Here is an 18,642-nt window from a genome sequence, read left to right as displayed (position 1 = left end):
GATACAGCGTTAAGGCGAGTTTTGATCCCTGAGTCCAGGCTTAAAGGCAGATGTTCTTTTTTTTAACGTGTGAGTAAATCTCCCCGTTCATCAGGAGACTGCCGCGACATGGTAAGGGAAATAGACAGTTTGCTTGGTAAATTCACTATCTGGTATTTATACCCGAAACCTTAGGCGAAACATTGCAAAACTCTAACGGAAGGCTTGTTCGAGATAAACCGTGCATCGCCTGGAAAGCGTACCAGAGCAGGTGGGCGCCAAAATATGGTTATGGTGTCCTTCCAGCACTGGAAGCTGTTAGGCTATATGTTTTGGAAAAATAAAATTATATAACATATCAGGAATCGCCAGCCTCACATGTGACTCAGTGGAAATGACATTGACTGATATAAAAAGTGTTTCTTGCTGACAGACTGCCCTACTCTTCCGACTTTAATTGCAGGCACGTGCAGATAAGGGGGGCTACAGGGGCTCAGGCACCTGCCCTTTTCCTGATGGACATTCAAAGTGCCCTTTTGACAGGGCTGTTTTTTTTTTAATAAATAAATGAGTTCCAACAGCTAAGTTCTCCACAATGTCTCCTAAATCATATGCGTGATATGACACAGTGTTGTCATAGACATTTACAAGAACATGGCAAGCCGAAAACTGCTGCTTTGAGGACCAATATTCAGCATCAAAAGAGGGACATCACACAGACACACACACACACACACACACAGGCAGAAATTAAGTTGTTATTGAAATTCAGTTTTAAATAAAGTTCAATTGCTTGAAATGTTTTGTGCCCTTTTTTATAAACTGAGCCCCTGCCCCACCAGAGGTCTCTGCACGTCCCTGTTTAATTGTATATAATAAAACTTGGGGAAATAACAAAGCATGAAAAGCAATTTACATCTTCTGTTTGTAAAACCAGCCTAGGTGCTAAATATGAAAATGATCCACTACAGACATTAACGATTTAAGACAAATTATGTTTGAGGCTTGAGGCTTTTCCACATATAAACACAGTTTTATGGCTTTCAAATTTGATCATATCTAGGCTAGATTAGGGATGTCTGTCCAAAACGTTTAACTGTTTTAAAAAAGCGCTTTTAGAATGTCTAAAACATTAAAACATTTTCAGTGGGAAACATCTGAACATGATCTTAAATTTCTTACATTACTTTTTATCATGGTTATCTAACAACCAAGACCATTTCCAAATAACTTTTCAGACTAATCAGGAAGCAAGAAAACAGATGATTAGAAAACCTGTTCAAGGCAACAATACATCACCATCACAAGCCCCCTTTTTTATTCTTCTCTTTAGTCACAACAGTGTTCATTGTTGTCTGTATAGTGCATGTGTGTTTGGATCATGGCTGACTGTACTCCTGCACGTGAAAACGTATTGCCCTCATGATTGTTACACTTCACACACTGTAGTTTCCCATTTTTGAGCAGACCTTGTGTCCGTTAATACAATTACCCCATGGGTTTTTATTCCAAATAAATGTGTGAATGTTGTTTAAATTACCTACAAAGTACCTTCAAGTAAAACCTGGAAGACGTATTTTCTACACCTATGATTGTATCAGATCATTTTAAAATAGATTATAGGCTATGAATGACTGATTAACAAATACGTAAGTCATTTTTGTCATGTTTGTAAGTCAGATTTGTCTTAAAAATTTGAAATACATCTCTTAGATTATGTAACCTGCTAACAATGTATAATGAATATCTTCCATTTTCATTTGTGATATTTTTTGTCTTTTTTATCTTATGTTGTTCAAATTTTATGTCCATTTTTTTAACTGTATCTTATGTGTACTGTATATAGTATATGTATCTTTATGTTTTTGCTGGTCAGACCTGCGGTGATGTGTTTTTCTAAACTCTCTCTGACTGTATTTCGGAATTTTTTTGCTTTTTTTTGTACCGGTAGTTGATTTAAAAAAAAAAACAAAAAAACAAAAAAAAAAACAGCCTGGTGCAAAAATCACAGACGCGTTAATATTAAACCAAAGCTGGTATGTCCGATCTTCTCTACACGTCTTGAATGCAGCGTTTGTTCCGACAGCGGAGGATGGGCAGGATCAGGATCAGGATGGGCAGCTACAAGCTTGTCTGCGTCTCTGCATTAACAGCAGCATTCTTGTGATGCTCGATGACAGGTGTGTAACATGCTATCACACTCATACAGTGTGAGGTTTAACTACGGACGTCCATTTCTACTTTGGTGTATATGTGCTAGCGGTGTCGCACCTCGCTGTCTTGTACTGTGTGTGGCTCCATGGAATGGGAGCAGCTGTGTGCAGTGCTGCAGCGCCACAGGTGCACACAGGCTGTCCGCACACACACACACACACACACACACGGCCGCGTCCTTCACAAGACGCCTGTCTTTGCAGACAGAAGGTCGGAAGAAGACGCAGCCTCTCCCGGTGGAGGGATGTCCTCTGACTGCCGTTACAGAACTGCTGCAGTAGATCATTGATAGCTGAAGCTCGTTTTATGCGTACCTTAGTGTCACCTGCGTGAGGTGCGCGCGCCATGTCGGTATGACAGACGTGACATGATAGACATGCACGCACGGACACACTAACATTTCAAGGATAAAAAATATCTGGGCAAAGTGAGATTATCACTCATTGCATTTCCGCTGTAATGTACCCAGCCGACTATCAGCAGGATGGTTCTCCCTTGTGAGTCGGGTCCTGCTCAAGGTTTCTTCCTGTTAAAAGGGAGTTTTTCCTTGCCACTGTCTGCTTGCTCAGGGGTTCAGGCTCTGGGTCTCTGTAAAGCATCTAGAGACAATTTTGATTGTATAAGGTGCTATATAAATAAATTGAAATTGAGAATAAATTCTTAAGAAACCTAATCAGTTTTATACCAGTCTTTTCCTTTTCTCTTACCTTCTTTAGACTTTTTGAAATTCTCCTGAGCTAAAAAACCACAGAGGAAGAAGTGACAGGGAGAAAGGATGGACTCCATCTCCATGATGGGCAGCAGCAGAAGCCCTGTGTTCCTCACAGCCTCCTGCTCCCACCACCACCACCATGCCCAGGCCCGTTTCTTGCCCAATGGCATGAAGAACGGAGTTGGAGTTGCTGATGCAGGGACCTCCTGTTTGCTTGGTCAGCCCACAGTGGCCATCCTGGGCTCAGGTGACTTCTCCAAGTGTCTGACCATACGCTTGCTGCGCTGTGGCTTCCACGTGGTGGTAGGCAGCCGCCATCCCAAACTGGCAGCCCAGTCATTTCCTCATGTGGTGGATGTGACCCATCATGAAGATGCTGTGGGGAAGGCCAGCATTGTGTTCATGGCAATCCGCCGTGAGCACTACTCCATCCTCTGGGACATCAAACATCTACTGGAAGGTAGATAATAACACACATAAACTCACTGTCAGTTTAAAGGAAGAAGTCTTTTTTTTTTTCATTTCTTCAAGCTCATCTTTATATTGCACTAAACAGGAAAGCAATGGCTGATTGAAGAAAAGCAGATGGGAGAAAGCAAAGTAAGAAACAAGGGACAAAATCCACGTTCTTTGTGAAATACTTAGCCCAATGTTAAGCTGAAGATAATATGAAGCTCCACCATTCTGAGTCAGACAAATCACTGAGGACCCTAAAACAAAAGGTCTTATTTATTGATTTATTTTCCACAGACTGTTTTGCTACTGATCTGCAATGGAGGGATAGTAACACACAGAGGGAGTAAGAGAAAATGACTGTACATTTGGAGGATATCCATTTAGATTTATGTGTTAGAGTCAGAGCCGCTCCATCGGCTAACGGGTAAAACTGTTAGCAAGCGATGCACCAGCTAAAACATTAGCTTCAACAAGCACAAGCTAACCTAGCTTAGCAGGCCAAATATCCATCTACTCAGCAGCTACCATCAGTTTTAGGCAACATCCACAGAATAAAAACAAAACAAAAACAATATGTTAGCTATTTGGCAAAGTCAGATCTTATAACAATTTCCTGTGGGATGAAAAAAGTTTTTATCTTATCTTAGATTTATCTGACTCAGACTGCTGAAGCACTATATAAGATGCGCTACCAAAGGCTTTCTTAGGAGGTATAAAAGGTCAGTATAGAAAGAAGTAGTTGTGTGTGTGATGAAGCTGAGTGTTGTACTAGAATAGACTTGAAACATTCTGAACTTATCCAACAATTTGGCAAATGTTATGCTGTCTGTGAGATGCATAACACAACAGAAATAGAAATTTATTACACTTAGACTTGTGTTACAATGTGTACAAAGTGTTATAGCTAGAATTTGTCTTTAACTTTAATGTAGATAGTCATAGAAATGCAAAAATAACACTTATGATGAAAGCATTTGTACTGAACCAAGTAATACAGGTGCAGTGATGTGAAATCATCACCAAATAGCCTGAAGAGGTATGTTATGTCTATGTAGTTGTAGTTACAGCCCAAGTTTTGCATATGTTACTAAAGTCTTTAACAACAGAGGTTATGCGTGTTTATCTTTTTGTCCTGCAGGTAAGATCCTTGTGGATGTGAGTAACAACAGGAGGGTGAACCAGTATCCAGAGTCTAATGCTGAATATCTGGCATCACTGCTGCCAGATTCCATTGTTGTAAAAGGCTTCAATGTGGTCTCAGCCTGGACCTTGCAGCAGAGCTGCCCCAAAGATGCCAGCACACAGGTACAGTCAGTCATGTTCTATTCTTTGAAAAATCAAACTAAATAAAGCTTTGTCTAGAGATTTCAATGGCTTTTCACAGCTTTTGACCACAAATAAGATTTTTTATTTTGTCACCAAGATGGCCCAATTATCATCCAGTGTCAGGAACCTGGCTAGGTGTAAGGAGGACTCAAATGCACAACTCGATTCAGTGGAGCAGTAGACGAGGTTTATTCCAGGCAGAGGTCGGTACACAGTGAAACAGTCAAACCAGGCAAAGGTATCCAAATCGTAAAGCAAAAGGCGAAGTCAAAAAACAGGCAGGGATCAAGCACAAAGAAACTATGACTATGATTATGAAGAATGCTGGTACGTGAAGCTATGACCAACGACGAACTGGCAACGAGACAAGATACAAGAGGGTCTATATGCAGGACTAATGGGGAGAGACAGGTGCGGGAGAAACAATCAGGGATCAGGTGCACACAGACGGGGAGGGCAGACAGGAACCTGGAACAGAGGCAGAGGTGAGTGATCGTAAAATAAAACAGGAAGACAAGACATGAAACATGAGGGAAAAAATAAAACACTTAACAGACAAGGAACATGACATCCAGTCACTGAAGTATGGACCTCCAGTCACAGGTCTGAATCACCGAATATGGGGAGGTGGATGTCTCTGTTCAAAAATAGTCTCTAATGTGGGTGTGAATCTCCTCCATGATCTTTCTCTGGCCATCCACTGACTTCCAGAATAGGGAAGGAGGCAAGACCTGGAGAGACTGAATAAAAACAGACAACATCAGCTGCTTGTGAACACCAAACCAAAATCACATCATGTACTGGAAAAAGAAAGATCATAAAAGACATTCGCATCAGACACCAAGACCATCTTTGAACAGATGCAGGGATTACCATCTCAACACCGTGAACACACCACCCACAAATATGTTATACAGATGATACATCGGTTATAATACAAACCAGCTTGTCTTCACAAATTCTATAGCGATAACTGAATGTTGAATGAAGGAAATAAAGTGTGTGGTGTTGCAGTTTGGTTGCAGGATCCAAAAGCACATTCAGAAACAGGGGAAAGGATATGAGTGAAGAATTTCATGTAATAAATGGAGATGATGGCTGAGCATGGGAAGGTGGAGGTAAGTGGAGAATAACCAAGGGCAGAAAGGTGGCGAGGAGTGGAGAATGGCTCGGGCAGTCAGGAGCAGTGATTGTGGGCTGGAAGTGGAGTGGGCAACGGAGGCAACCACTGTCGCTTTCCTGGCAAAAAATAAAAGTTAGCAAAAACACTTTAAGATCACAAGGAACAACAACACAAGTACAAAGTACTGAAAGCTGCCACATAGCTGACAGAATAATTGAAGATGGAGGTTGAGCCTGGGTTAAAGTAGCAGAAGCTTATGAGCTGAGGTATGGAGAACACACAACATTCATACACAGAGAGACAGACCATGGAGGACGAGACACACAAGAGACAGGGAAACAAAGGAAACACAAGGATAAAAGTCACTGCTGGTTCCATGATACATCTAGTCTATTTTGGAAAAAAAAAACATTTTGAGAATTGCTGAGAGGCTTTTAAAACAAATGTTCTAAATTGTGTTGTCAGTAACCAACAAACAAACCAATCAACAAGCAATTCTATTCTGTCCCATCACACATTCCTACCCTGTCTGAGAGAATCGGTCCCAAGCCCATCTGTTGCTACTGAAGATGTAGGTCGGTGTAGATACACTACAGTGACCTGTAATTTAATTTTCAAAAAGACTCGTGGAGTTTGCATGTTCTCCCTGTGCCTGCGTGGGTTTTCTCCAGGTACTCCGGCTTCCTCCCACAATACCAAAAACATGCACATTAGGTTAACTGGCTACTCTACATTGTGTGTCGGCCCTGTGATTGACTGGCGACCAGTCCAGGGTGAACCCCGCCTTTTGCCTGTCGTCAGCTGGGATAGGCTCCAGTCCCCCCGCGACCCTGATGGATAAGCGGTATAGAAAATGGATGGATGAAAGACTCGGTTATTTTCCTAAAACAGCGGCTTACTGTGGTTTTTGGCAAACATTACTCAAACTTTAGTGTATTTGGTGCATTTGGTGGAGAGTACAGCATTTCCAGTGACATATTAATCCACTTTTGGTGTTGTACTCATGAGTATTTCTGGCAGTAGGTCAGTGTATGTGGGTTCATGGTAATGAAGGAACTTGTCACTCAGTGCAACAGTGTGGCTCACTGATGTATTTTAATAGTCTTTGAATGAAGAATGAAGGACTGAGGTACAGAGGAATATGTCAGAAATTGTATGTTACATGCCATCTTGTTCAGTAATTCCTGGTTGTCTTCACTGCACCTCTAACCAGTTCTTCTCTTTCTTCTCTTCTCTTGACTCTGAGTAGGTGTTCATTTGCAGTGACTCAGTGGAAGCTAGACAGCAGATCATGGAACTAGCCCGTCAACTCAATTTCCAGCCAGTGGATATGGGCACTCTGTCTTCTTCACGGGACATTGAGAACCTGCCCATACAATTATTTCCTGGCTGGAAGGGACCTGTCCTCGCTACCGTGGCCCTCTCCATCTTCTTTTTTGCCTACTCTTTTATACGAGATATCATCCACCCATACGTGAAATACAAGCAGAGTGACTTTTACAAGATTCCCATAGAGATGGTGAACCGAACACTGCCCACTGTTGCCATCACTCTTTTGGCCCTAGTATACCTGGCAGGCCAGCTGGCAGCCGCCCACCAGCTCTACTATGGTACCAAGTACAGACATTTCCCACACTGGCTGGAGGGCTGGCTGCAGAGCCGGAAACAGCTGGGCCTCCTCAGCTTCTTCCTGGCTGCTGTCCATGTTCTCTACAGCCTCTGTCTGCCTATGAGGAGGTCTGAGAGGTACCTGCTGCTCAACACTGCATACCAACAGGTCAGTGGGACAGAGGGCTCTGACATCATGTCCACATAAATTTCAGCAGTCGGAATGTCCAACAAAATTACACCCATTAAAACCTCTACCTAACCTTATCCCTGTACAAATCCAGGAGACTAAAACCAAAATCTGTGCTCAGGAACTTATATCCGGCCAACCGCACTAGATGCAGAGATGCTGCACAGAAGTGGTAGATGGATGGGTAAACTGTTGTATATCAAGAAATAGGTTCAGCACATAACCATAACTCTCCTTAAAACCACAAATTTTCATTTTTGTTTGTGTACAGGATAAAGAAAATGTTAATGGTGATTACTAATGTAAAGATGTGTCAGATTAAAAGGTGTTGGAAGGTGTATTTATGTATCTGTTTCTCCCTGCCTCAGTTCATTATCAAATAGTCTGTGACCTCTAACACACAAAACTGATAACCACCATCCCATCTCTTGTAAGTGATTTGAGGAGGAATAAAAGGCGAAAGCCATCCTCCTAGTTAGTAAAACGGCCAATATGTATCTCGCCTGCCATGCCCCTTCTCCATCCCTTATTAGCAGAGAGAGTGTAGAGAAGTGGCTTTTTATTTGAATATGTTAGTCTAGTCTGATTCAGTGATCCTTTATGTGACCGAGGTATAGGCAAGTTAGAATATACGGTTCCAACCATGGCTATCCGATATCAGCACTGTATATTGATAAAGCCATGGTTCAGTCTTTGGGGTAATAAAAAATTTGTTTTAAGAATGTACAAATAGGCAAAACTGAAACTCTAACCTTAGTGTTTCAGTTTTGCCTATTTGTACATTCTTGTGTTTAATTAAGTTACTGCACAGCAAATGTGGGGCAGGCTAATCTCATAATGTACAAAAAAAACATTCTTTGTTTTGGCAGATCCATGCTAATGTGGAAAATGCATGGAATGAGGAGGAGGTGTGGAGAGGGGAGATGTACCTATCCTTTGGGATTATGAGCCTTGGGCTCCTGTCGCTCCTGGCAATCACCTCCATCCCTTCTGTTAACAGCACGCTTAACTGGAGGGAGTTCAGCTTCATACAGGTACAAATATATGAACTACTATATAAACTTTTCAAACACTGGATTACTTGATTCTGAGAAAACAGTATGGGAGGAAAGTGTAAGTTACACAGAACTGAAAAGGATCAGTTCTAATCCGTCATATCAGTGACTTCAGATTTGAAAGAGCTATGGCTCAGGCAGTTTTTGATGCAAATTGCAGCAGCTGGGCACTAAGGGTTTTAAATACCATGACTGTATGTCACAGCCACTGCTGCTTTTGACTAGTGACTGTGTTGGTGAATGGGCTAAATCAGTAGCCAAACTGCAATAACAAAGTTCTGGTTCTAGTTGCATTTCTCCTGTTCCCCTGGGGAGCCGTGTCTCATGGTTTGAAAACACTTAAATTAGAATCAGAAAAGACTTTATTGCCATGTAAGTGAAGAGGTTTCACATTACTAGGAATTTGTCTTGGTGATTGGTGCATACATAGAACGTAACAGTAACATATAATTGAAGAATAAAATAAAATAAAAATAAAATAGAATAAGGTAACACAAAATAAAATAAGTGAAATAAATATTTTTCTAAGTGGGAAAGGCTAAGTAAGCAGCAGAAATAACTTAAAAAGACTGCCAAACTGCACTGGGCACGTTGGATGTGCATTATACAGAGTGAACTGTTACATTTGAATGCTACAGTGTAAGTGTGTAACTTTAGTGTGTCTGAGGTGGGTCGTCAGCTTTGCTATATGATCACAGGAATTTGGCCCTTATGTTCCATTATGTGTGTTCCTGTCTTTGTTGCAGTCCACTCTGGGCTACATTGCCCTGCTCATTGCCATCTTCCACGGTCTGCTGTTTGGCTGGAAGCGAGCTTTTGAGGAGGATGCCTACCGTTTCTACCTGCCTCCCAGTTTTGTGGTGGCCCTGGCCTTGCCAGTGTGTGTTATAATGGGAAAGGTGTTGATCCTACTCCCCTGTGTGGCCCGCAAGCTCCACCAGATCCGTCGGGGCCTGGACAGTAGTCAGTGCCGGTGCCAGCGCCTGGAACCTTTGGGTTCAGCTGTCCAAGTGTCACCTGAGCGAGTTACCATCATGTAATTGCTGCGGCTCAGAGCTGTTTGCTTTGCGTTTATTGGAATTTTCACATGTACTGCTATAATTAGCTGATTGATTGAAGCAAATGAACACTATTTATTCATGTGATTGTTTGTGATTGAACAGTTATTGCTGTGGCTCTCAACCCTGGACTGCTGTGTTTCCATTATGGTTCTCTGTCTCATAGATAAACCTATAGAAAATGTTATTGATCTGTTTTCTGATGTATGCGTAAGAAAATTCTGTTTGATGTATGCCTTCTCTGTGTTGGGTGGTGGGGGGTGCGGACGTGAACTAAAAGATGTGGCTGTTTACCATGCAGACAGGTCAAATAAAAGTGACTAGTGAAGTGCATTATGGGATTTGTAGGATTTGATGTTTTTTTTGTGGTTTTTTTTTTTTGGAGCTTAATACTGAGTTGCATTATGGGAAGAGTAGGGTCCAATATTGCCCAGAGGGATACTAGTTGTCTTTATGGGGATTATTTAAGGAAGTTTAGGGATCAGATATACAAAAGTAGATGTCATTACTTTCTAAACCAAAACACACAAAGGCAATATACAAGTGACCCCCACCCCCCAAAAAAAACAAACAAACAAAAAAAAAATACAAAAAGAGAAAAATGTGATTATCTTTGATGAGTGATATATTTGACATCTAAACTGATATCTCTTTACAGTGCTCGTGCAGTCTATAGCTCTGGTCTAATAGTGCCTATGTGATTATGTGATCGTGCCATCTGTCAATACTGAACATAATCTATCATAAACATGAAATCCCCATTGAAATGACAAAGCTGCATTGACAGTGACATTGACAGCTTTTTAGCTCTGCATGGTCCTGCGGGTTGTGGCCAATTGTTGTGCATTTGAAAAAAAAAAATCAAAAATTCATCACATTTTGATGATACAAATAACTTCATGACTCACAAGCCATGGCAACAACAAACATGTCTAAGCCACATATATCCCTTTGGAAGTCCTTTGGAAGCAATTTCTATATTTGGTTGTGTTTTCTGTTCTTACAGTGTGCTTCTGTATTTGCAGTATGTTTCCTAAATGCAACATATGTTTTTATTCTTACAGCTCACAACAAAGTATCACTGAACTGCCAAATGACTACAGGGACTGTCAGTAAAGCTGTCACTGATTTACACAATAATCAGTTTGTCAGTCTCATTGAACATACATGCCAGATGACTGCTTCTTTTTAGTGTAGCGTACCATTTCCATCAGTTTCATAGTGGGCTGAGTGCTCCTGTACTTATCTGACTCTTCTTCCATGAATGCACAAGCACTTTGAAAGCAATCCATCCTTCCATTGCATTACAGTCCAGCAATATGTAACTGTAACAAAAAATAAAGCAAAATGTGTTGTTCATTGTGATCCATAATCTACCTAAAGCATGTTTCACGTCTCTCTTTATTTTCAGACTGTGATGAAATGTACAAACTTAACATGGTTTGCGAAACGCACAATGCAAACTTTTGATTCTGGCGACTGGGCTGTGCTAGTTACAGTGATTCATTGGGGAATATATTTTCATTCACATTACAGTGCCCTCGTGTTTGATCAAATCCAGCTTTGGCAAACTGTAGTGATTGAGAAGAAAATAATTATTGATGTTTGCAACAGAGAAAGATAGAAAGGGATAGAATCTCACAGAGTTCAGTCTCTGGTCGTGGAGAAGAAGAGTCTGAAGTGCATCGTGGAGGTCACAGTGGTGATGGAAATGTGGTGGGTTGTTTACACGAATGACAGAATAGCGGTGACATTAATGGACAGCATTCAGGGACTCGTTAGTGTATGGTGACATAAAATGTAGGGACCTTGACAGCATTTGAAAACACACAAATAAATTAACTTGTAATCACAAGAGGGTGATTAAAATATAACTTAACTTTAATCATACCACAGCCAGCTCAGAGACTAGACCAATAATATCAATTTCAGTTTATTTATATAGCACCTTATACAGTCAAAATTGTCTCTAGATGCTTTACAGAGACCCAGAGCCTGAACTCCCAAGCAAGCAGACAGTGGCAAGGAAAAACTCCCTTTTAACAGGAAGAAACCTTGAGGAGGACCCGGCTTGCGAGGGAGAACTATCCTGCTGATAGTCGGCCGGGTGAATCCAACCAGCTCAGAAAAAAATCTACATCATAAACTTCAACTCCACACAAACTCAGATTATCTACTGGATGTCAACTCAGGCAAAGGTACTGCAGTGATAGAAAAGTGAGAATTATAACATATTGACCTGTCCTTGCACTCATTCTCCACATAATACTTAAATGCACTGTTCCATACCTGTGTACATACTGTATCCTATAGAACTGTATAACAGTCTGTAAAATGCACTCAATAATTAAAAACTGTCACTTAAAATCTGCTGTAAAATCAGTGTCTAATTTTCTGCTTTGATTTTTTTTAAGCAGCAGTGACCTCTGCTGTCTGTCAGTGGAAGCTGGAACTAGTATACTATTGGTAATCATGAATCTGCGCTTGCTTGAGTGTCTATCTATGTGTGTGTGTCTACTGAGCGTATTTTGTTGAGGCAGTCAAAGTGTTGTATAAAAGATGAAGAATATGCTAATTTAGTGTTTGAAAGGCTAGTGCAGCATCTAGTTCTCTGTCTGAATGGTTAAGATGACACATTCCTGAAGCGAATGTCTCAGTTGATAATTAATATTTGTTCAAATAAATTACAAAATGTTTTGTTTGATATGTACTACATTGTTACAAATGTGAATCTGAGCCAGTATTTCTTGTCTCAAGAGTGGTCCGAGAGTTTGACTTATACGAAGAAAAATGTTAGCAGTCTAATGAATTTTGAAATCGCTCAGTTAAAAATGATTTCAGTTGGGTCTAACCATAATTCGTCGTACGGGAGTGAGTGTAATAACAAAACATAACAGAACATGAAAATGTTCATATGTTGAAACTTTCTCTCTAAGGTTAAGGCGTATATGCAGAAACTTACAAAGCTATGACAATATGTAACTTTCTGTATTAAATGAAATTTATCACTCGTTCAAGGAGCTCTTGGGTATCTTCACCTGTATGTTGTTATCGAATATGCATTTTTCTCCAATTTTTAATAATTAATTAAATTTATTAAAAACTCAATTGACAGTAGGCTAAAGCAAATTAGAGCTCTCTATGTACACACTACATATTTAATAAACAGAATGCACTTACATGCAGTGTTATCAGTGCTGAAAATGCATCTGCATGTGAATGCTTTGTAAAAATTGCAAATGAGGATCAGATGATGTGAAAATATTGCGTTTTGTGTGCGAGAGTGAAACAGATTTTGTTTTACTCAAATTTACACAAAGCAAAGTCAGAAAGTCAAAACTGTTTGAAACCAAAGCTAAAAAGACGAAAATGTGGATCGACGTACCCAAAGTATGGTCAAATGTTTTTTATTTTGATATTATAAACACACGCCTCTGCCTTCTCGATAAAGCCACAAAACTTTCTTCTAACCTTCTTTCTTCTAAGTCTTTTCTATTAATCATGACTTCAAAGAAGAGACATTTGCATTTGGTGTTTTTTTTCTTAATGAGGATATGCATGTACTTGGTTGTAAAAAAAAAAATAAATAAATAACCCCAGTTAAACCTGGACTCCCATAATCTATTTTATCAAAAATAAACAATGTGACTATACTCAGGTGAACTATTTATGTAATCTATTACATGTCTTACTCTTATTTTTTTTTTACACATTGTACCCAAATTGTATGACTGAGCTGGTTTTGTTCTGTAAATCGTAAATTTACCAGTCAGCATTGCCATTTTACGTTTTGGCATTAGTTTTTGAATGCGTGACTGATCCTTTGCCTTTGATTATAATTGTTAAACCAGTTCTTTAATGAAGGTGCAGAGTGGCACAAGGTATCATTACGTAATTTGTTATCCGTCAGTTTAAAAACAAAAAAAACCCAGAAATACCAAGTTTCTTTTTTCTTTTTGCATTTTATATATTTTGTTGTGTCAAAAAATGAAGACAACCACATGCAAATTATGGGAGCCAAGTTATGCTTGTATGTCAAGTACAATAAACAAGTGTAGTCTGTGTTTTTAAGTATTTCACGTAAAGTGAGACTAATAAATGATTTCATAGATATGTTAAAATGTAATAATTTGGTTAAATCAGGTAGCAATGACTCGATTTTATTCATGGATGCTTTACATAGATTCATGTAATAAGCTAGAACAGCAATGTAGGTTACCTCACTTTAAGAGAAATAGGTCTCTTGTGTCTTGAGCTTGTCCAGTCCAACACAAGAGCTACTGAAGTTCAGATTGCTGAAAAAGTCAATGCTGGCTCTGACAGAAAGGCGTCGGGACACAAAGTGCATTTGAGCATCAGAACTGGATCATGAGACATGTACCTCTTCATGAAAGAGGCCCTGATGTTAGTGACCTCTTTCAGAAGAATAATGTGCCCCACATTGTCACACTGCAAAAATAATTCAAAAATGGTTTGAGGAACAAGTTTGAGGTGTTGATTTGGCCTCCAGATTTTCCAGATCTTCATAATGCATCCCACTCACCAATAAAATGCTGCCATTGTGTGTTTTTTGTAAACCACATATATGTTTCAGTTGTGTGTTTTATACATATCTCAAGCAGCAGACCATTGTTTGGTTAACACACAGATGACCATATATGTTTTTATGTTTTTAAGGAGAGATCAGAAGATTTCCGACCGTGTTTGTGGCAACAAACCTAGGTATTTTAAGCCCAAACATCATTTTTTCCTAATCCTAACCAAGTGGTTTTGCATGTAAACGTAAGCAGACCTTACCCAAAGCGTGGTTCACAACATAAAAAAACCCTGAAAGTAATGAAAAGTCAAGGTAAACACTACAGATTAAATGTACAAATGTAACATGTGGAATATACAAATGTGATATACCAACGATGGCAGAAAGGTCTAATGCCAGCATTTATCCGGGCAATTCAGTTGTTTTACCCCTCATGGAGAAGAATTCTGTGGGGCTCTTCCTTAACATAATTAACATAATTGTTATCTGGAAAACTTTGCTGACAGAAAGCCAGGTTAGGCTGTGTTTTTCTGTGCAAAGTTTATCCAAACAGCTCGACATAAACTGCTTCTTGGAACTGTAAGAGAGAAAGATGCTCCTGGGTTTGAAGACACCCTACCAGCTAGGTTCCCTCCGTGTGGAACGTTTATGTTCTTCACATACTAAAGAGTGTTTTCTCATTACAGTCCGAATGCACGTCAGCTTAACTAAGAAAGCTAAAATGTACCTGTCTTCTGTGCATGTTAGCTCTGTGAAAAGCAAGTACCCTGTCAATGTGATGTGAGTAAGAACTGACTGATCGAAGCTAATTCATAAATCATATAAAAATAATACTTTTTAATGAAGTAAAGAAATGGAACAATGAAAAACCCATCACACTTAAATCGCTTTACATTTCATCACAGCACATAAAACTCGTTTCAACAACACAATGACGACACAATTAAAGAAAAAAGTCAGAACTCTCGATGATTCGATAACTCGATGGTTTGAGTCGACACGTAAAATTATATGTTAACGGACTGAATAACAATAAGAATTTTTTAATGAGTAATAGATCTGCATTGTATTTGCAAATTGCATACTTTAAACAGTGGATCTGGAATGTGCTTTATATAAAGTTTTAACAACTATACAGTGTTATTACCTGTTTTCTAATCAGGCAACACTCTGGACAGCACACGATGAATGTAACTTTCAATCAACCAAACAATCTCGCGATCAAAACCTCAGGCAGGGTGAGCACTGGAAAGCGATATAAAATAAGGACTTTGTCGTGGTGCCGAATTCCTAAGTAGGCCAGCTACATCGCGTGCATGTCACGACAGTCAAAATTTCGTGAGGCACAGCCTGATTTCGGCGATAAATAATAAGGCACTTAATTACGCACTTTAACAGGATTAGACATGAATGTTATAAGAAAATGTTAAGTCCACTGCTTCAGTAAAACTGACCAGAGGAGAGCACCTTCTAAAACGTTCCTAAAACGTGTCCAGCAGCTATAAAACAAAGTCATATGTGGGAGCGTAGCTGTTCCAAGCACGACAGCAGCTCCTGGGCCGTCGGTCTGCAGCGGCCATCCCCGCTCCAGCAGCGCTTCAGCAGAGTGCTGCACAGGCGGCCCTGCTCCGACAAAAACACCGGCTGATTCTGAGTAGACGGCCTCAGGTTGTGCGCCACAACCGCGTACAGTACGTGCTGCCTGTCGCCGGTGTACGGCTGCTCTCTGGTGATCAGCTGCCACAAGGTAATCCCGAAAGAGAAGATGTCCGCTTTGGGCGACACCGCTTCGCCTTTCAGTAACTCCGGGGATCTGTGCGTGTACGTGCCGCCTACGTGGCTTACATGGGGGCTTACAGAGCTCACTTCACATCCACGGTCCAGTTTCAAAGAACAGCCGAAATCGGCAATTTTGCAGACGTCTTCATTTGACACCAACACGTTTGCTGGTTTTATGTCCAGATGCACTACGTTGTGGGAGTGAAGGAATTGCAAGCCTTGTACAATGTCTGTGGAGTACCTGAGCCACCTGTTCTCCCCCAGCGGCTCGGCACAACCGTAAATAATCTGCTGCAGATTTCTGGTGCCCACGAACTCCATCAGTATGGTCCCGATGCTGCTTTCATCTCCAAACTCCGCCGGCACGCAGGTGGTCGCCGCGATAACACGCACGATATTTCTGTGGCGCAGGTGTGCCGCGTTTAGCTCGGCCCAGAAGCTCTGTCGGGAAGCCAGCTTGTTCTTGGTGCACTTCTTGACCCTCTTCAGCGCGACGGTTTCTCCGAGGTACTCCGCTTTGTACACGGAGCCGAACCCCCCGGAGCCCACTGGCTGAATGGAGCGCAGCTCCCTCCAGTGGATCACAGAAGACCACAGCCGACTGGCGACTCTGCTGTGGAACCGTTGTATGGGGACATGTAAGGTGGAGCCGTGGGAATGTTTCGTGAGCGGACTGCTGCACGCACCGGTGTGCAGAGAGGGGTAGATGTCTTTCGGCAGCAGGCGAGTCACGGGGATCGGGGAGGGCATTGTTCGTGCTGAAGGCTGTCCACGCAGCTCGGAGTCTGCAGCCGACTTAACTGCAGCTCTGCAGTCTCACTGCTTTTCAGCTCAGACTCAGACAGACACACAAACGCTACTACACCGCCCCCTAGTGTTGTGGAGTGTTTAATGCTTTTCTGTTTGGGTTCAACGGGTTCATCCCGATGGTTCAACTCGGTTTACTCTACAGTCAGGGAGGCTGGGGAAAATGAGCAACTTTTTGCATTCTGTGGTAGGAGCACAATAACATTTATGTGTGTCAAAAAGTAACGACACTGTGTGTGTTTGCCACAGGGCTAACTAATCAGCTGCAGCTAAACAGCTGAACGATTTTATGTGTGTACAGTTTTAGAAGGGCACATGATAAATTTGAATTGGTAGGCCTAGATTTGGCAGGAGGCGGGGGGTGTCAAGATCCAATGAAAGACATTTTATATATCTCAGAGCCTGAGTTTGTTCTTTCCAGTCTCTCCAGTGAGAGTTTCAGATGATCACACTCTGCTTCAGTGTGATGATAACATAGGACGGCACACGGTGAACTGCATTCCATCCTCTGTCATGGTAAACAATCAGTTTTTTGTCAGCTGATGAATTTGACCTCCTTGGCTGATTTTTAGAACTTCAAAATAGGCTTTTAAGATCATCATAACTGAATGATGAAAACCAGTACTCATGTCCTGTTGTCCTGTTTGTAATTTATGATGTTCATTGCATGTGTGTTTCTTTCTCTCTCTCTCTCTTTCATCCTCTCTGTCCTGTCTACCTCTTCTTCCCCCCCTTCACCCAGCCGACTATCAGCAGGATGGTTCTCCCTTGTGAGTCGGGTCCTGCTCAAGGTTTCTTCCTGTTAAAAGGGAGTTTTTCCTTGCCACTGTCTGCTTGCTCAGGGGTTCAGGCTCTGGGTCTCTGTAAAGCATCTAGAGACAATTTTGATTGTATAAGGTGCTATATAAAATAAAATGAATTGAATTGAATTGTCATAAATGACCATAAATTCTGGATTTTCCACAAAAAAATAGTGATTTCATGCAAACAGATCTGTGATTAAGTGAGAGATGCATGAAAGTGAAGGTACGTATTCAACACACAGTGAACCATAGCTTAACTTAGTTGAAAGCTAAGCTCTGTACATGTTATGTGACAGATAGAATGGTGACTTGTCATCTTGTCAGGACAGCACACCGCAACAGCAAAAACAAAGTTTAGAAATAAAAAACTGAAATTTTAAGGACAAACTGGAGCACGAATTTGGCAACATAAAGATTGGAGAATCTATCCAGATGGTGAAAACACAAAACTTCTCACCATTGAACTGAAGTTCTTTAGCAGCTTCATGTAACCCTATACATAATACCAACAACATTAACAACCATGGTAATAATAAAAAATAATCAGGAAAAAAAGAGCTCTGACATTGTATTGGCAGATAATAAAATTCAGGTGCATCTCAACTTTGGAGAATAGTTGTCATTTCAGTGGGTTTGTTTATCAATACCAACAGATTAAAGAAACTATTGACATCTCACATTCTGTCATAACATCATATCTGAGCATTCTGAACACTTTTCCAGCACCATAAATCTGGCATTTAAATGTACACTATGACTCAAAGATGAAGCTGTTCTCTCTTGTAAAATAATAAACCAAATTTAAGATAAGTATCCCAAGTTAAAGTTACCGCTCTGCTAGGTATGCATATTTTACACCAGCTATATTTTCTTGGATACATGCAGCTTACATATTTCTGAACCATCGACTTTAGGTTTAGTTCACTTGTATATATGTGAAAACCTCTTCCACTGAAGATCAGAATGGAGTGAAACAAGAACATCTATCAACAACA

At 40.7% G+C, this 18,642-nt stretch overlaps 2 protein-coding genes across 3 annotated transcripts; one reads left to right on the top strand and one right to left on the bottom strand.

Annotated features, from left to right (window-relative positions):
* The first annotated feature begins 73 nt into the window (after positions 1 to 73).
* On the top strand, positions 74 to 11,103 carry steap2 (STEAP family member 2, metalloreductase). 2 transcript variants are annotated; one of them, XM_046371514.1, is made up of 6 exons: positions 74 to 111; positions 2,910 to 3,365; positions 4,500 to 4,666; positions 7,060 to 7,587; positions 8,478 to 8,642; positions 9,410 to 11,103. In XM_046371514.1, the coding sequence occupies exons 2-6, from the start codon at positions 2,969 to 2,971 to the stop codon at positions 9,701 to 9,703; spliced, it is 1,551 nt and encodes a 516-aa protein (XP_046227470.1). In that variant the 5' UTR covers positions 74 to 111; positions 2,910 to 2,968; the 3' UTR covers positions 9,704 to 11,103. The 2 variants fall into 2 exon arrangements, with proteins under 2 accessions (XP_046227470.1, XP_046227468.1); XM_046371512.1 differs by lacking the exon at positions 74 to 111 and adding an exon at positions 1,983 to 2,159.
* A 3,967-nt stretch (positions 11,104 to 15,070) lies between these two features.
* Positions 15,071 to 16,895, bottom strand: mos (v-mos Moloney murine sarcoma viral oncogene homolog). Its single transcript, XM_046371995.1, has one exon. It carries the CDS (start codon positions 16,785 to 16,787, stop codon positions 15,771 to 15,773), a length of 1,017 nt encoding a protein of 338 aa, XP_046227951.1. The 5' UTR covers positions 16,788 to 16,895; the 3' UTR covers positions 15,071 to 15,770.
* Positions 16,896 to 18,642: the final 1,747 nt, after the last annotated feature.

Source organism: Scatophagus argus, chromosome 18 (genome assembly GCF_020382885.2).
Source record: "Scatophagus argus isolate fScaArg1 chromosome 18, fScaArg1.pri, whole genome shotgun sequence".
NCBI classification, from domain to species: Eukaryota; Metazoa; Chordata; class Actinopteri; family Scatophagidae; genus Scatophagus; species Scatophagus argus.
This window is presented reverse-complemented; position numbering and strand designations above follow the sequence as displayed.

Coding starts and splice junctions, on each gene's coding strand:
- steap2 (XM_046371514.1), top strand. CDS start 2,969: ATGGACTCCATCTCCATGATGGGCAGCAGCAGAAGCCCTGTGTTCCTC. Junction 3,366..4,499: donor CATCAAACATCTACTGGAAG/GTAGATAATAAC, acceptor TTTGTCCTGCAG/GTAAGATCCTTGTGGATGTG. Junction 7,588..8,477: donor TCAACACTGCATACCAACAG/GTCAGTGGGACA, acceptor TTGTTTTGGCAG/ATCCATGCTAATGTGGAAAA.
- mos (XM_046371995.1), bottom strand. CDS start 16,787: ATGCCCTCCCCGATCCCCGTGACTCGCCTGCTGCCGAAAGACATCTAC.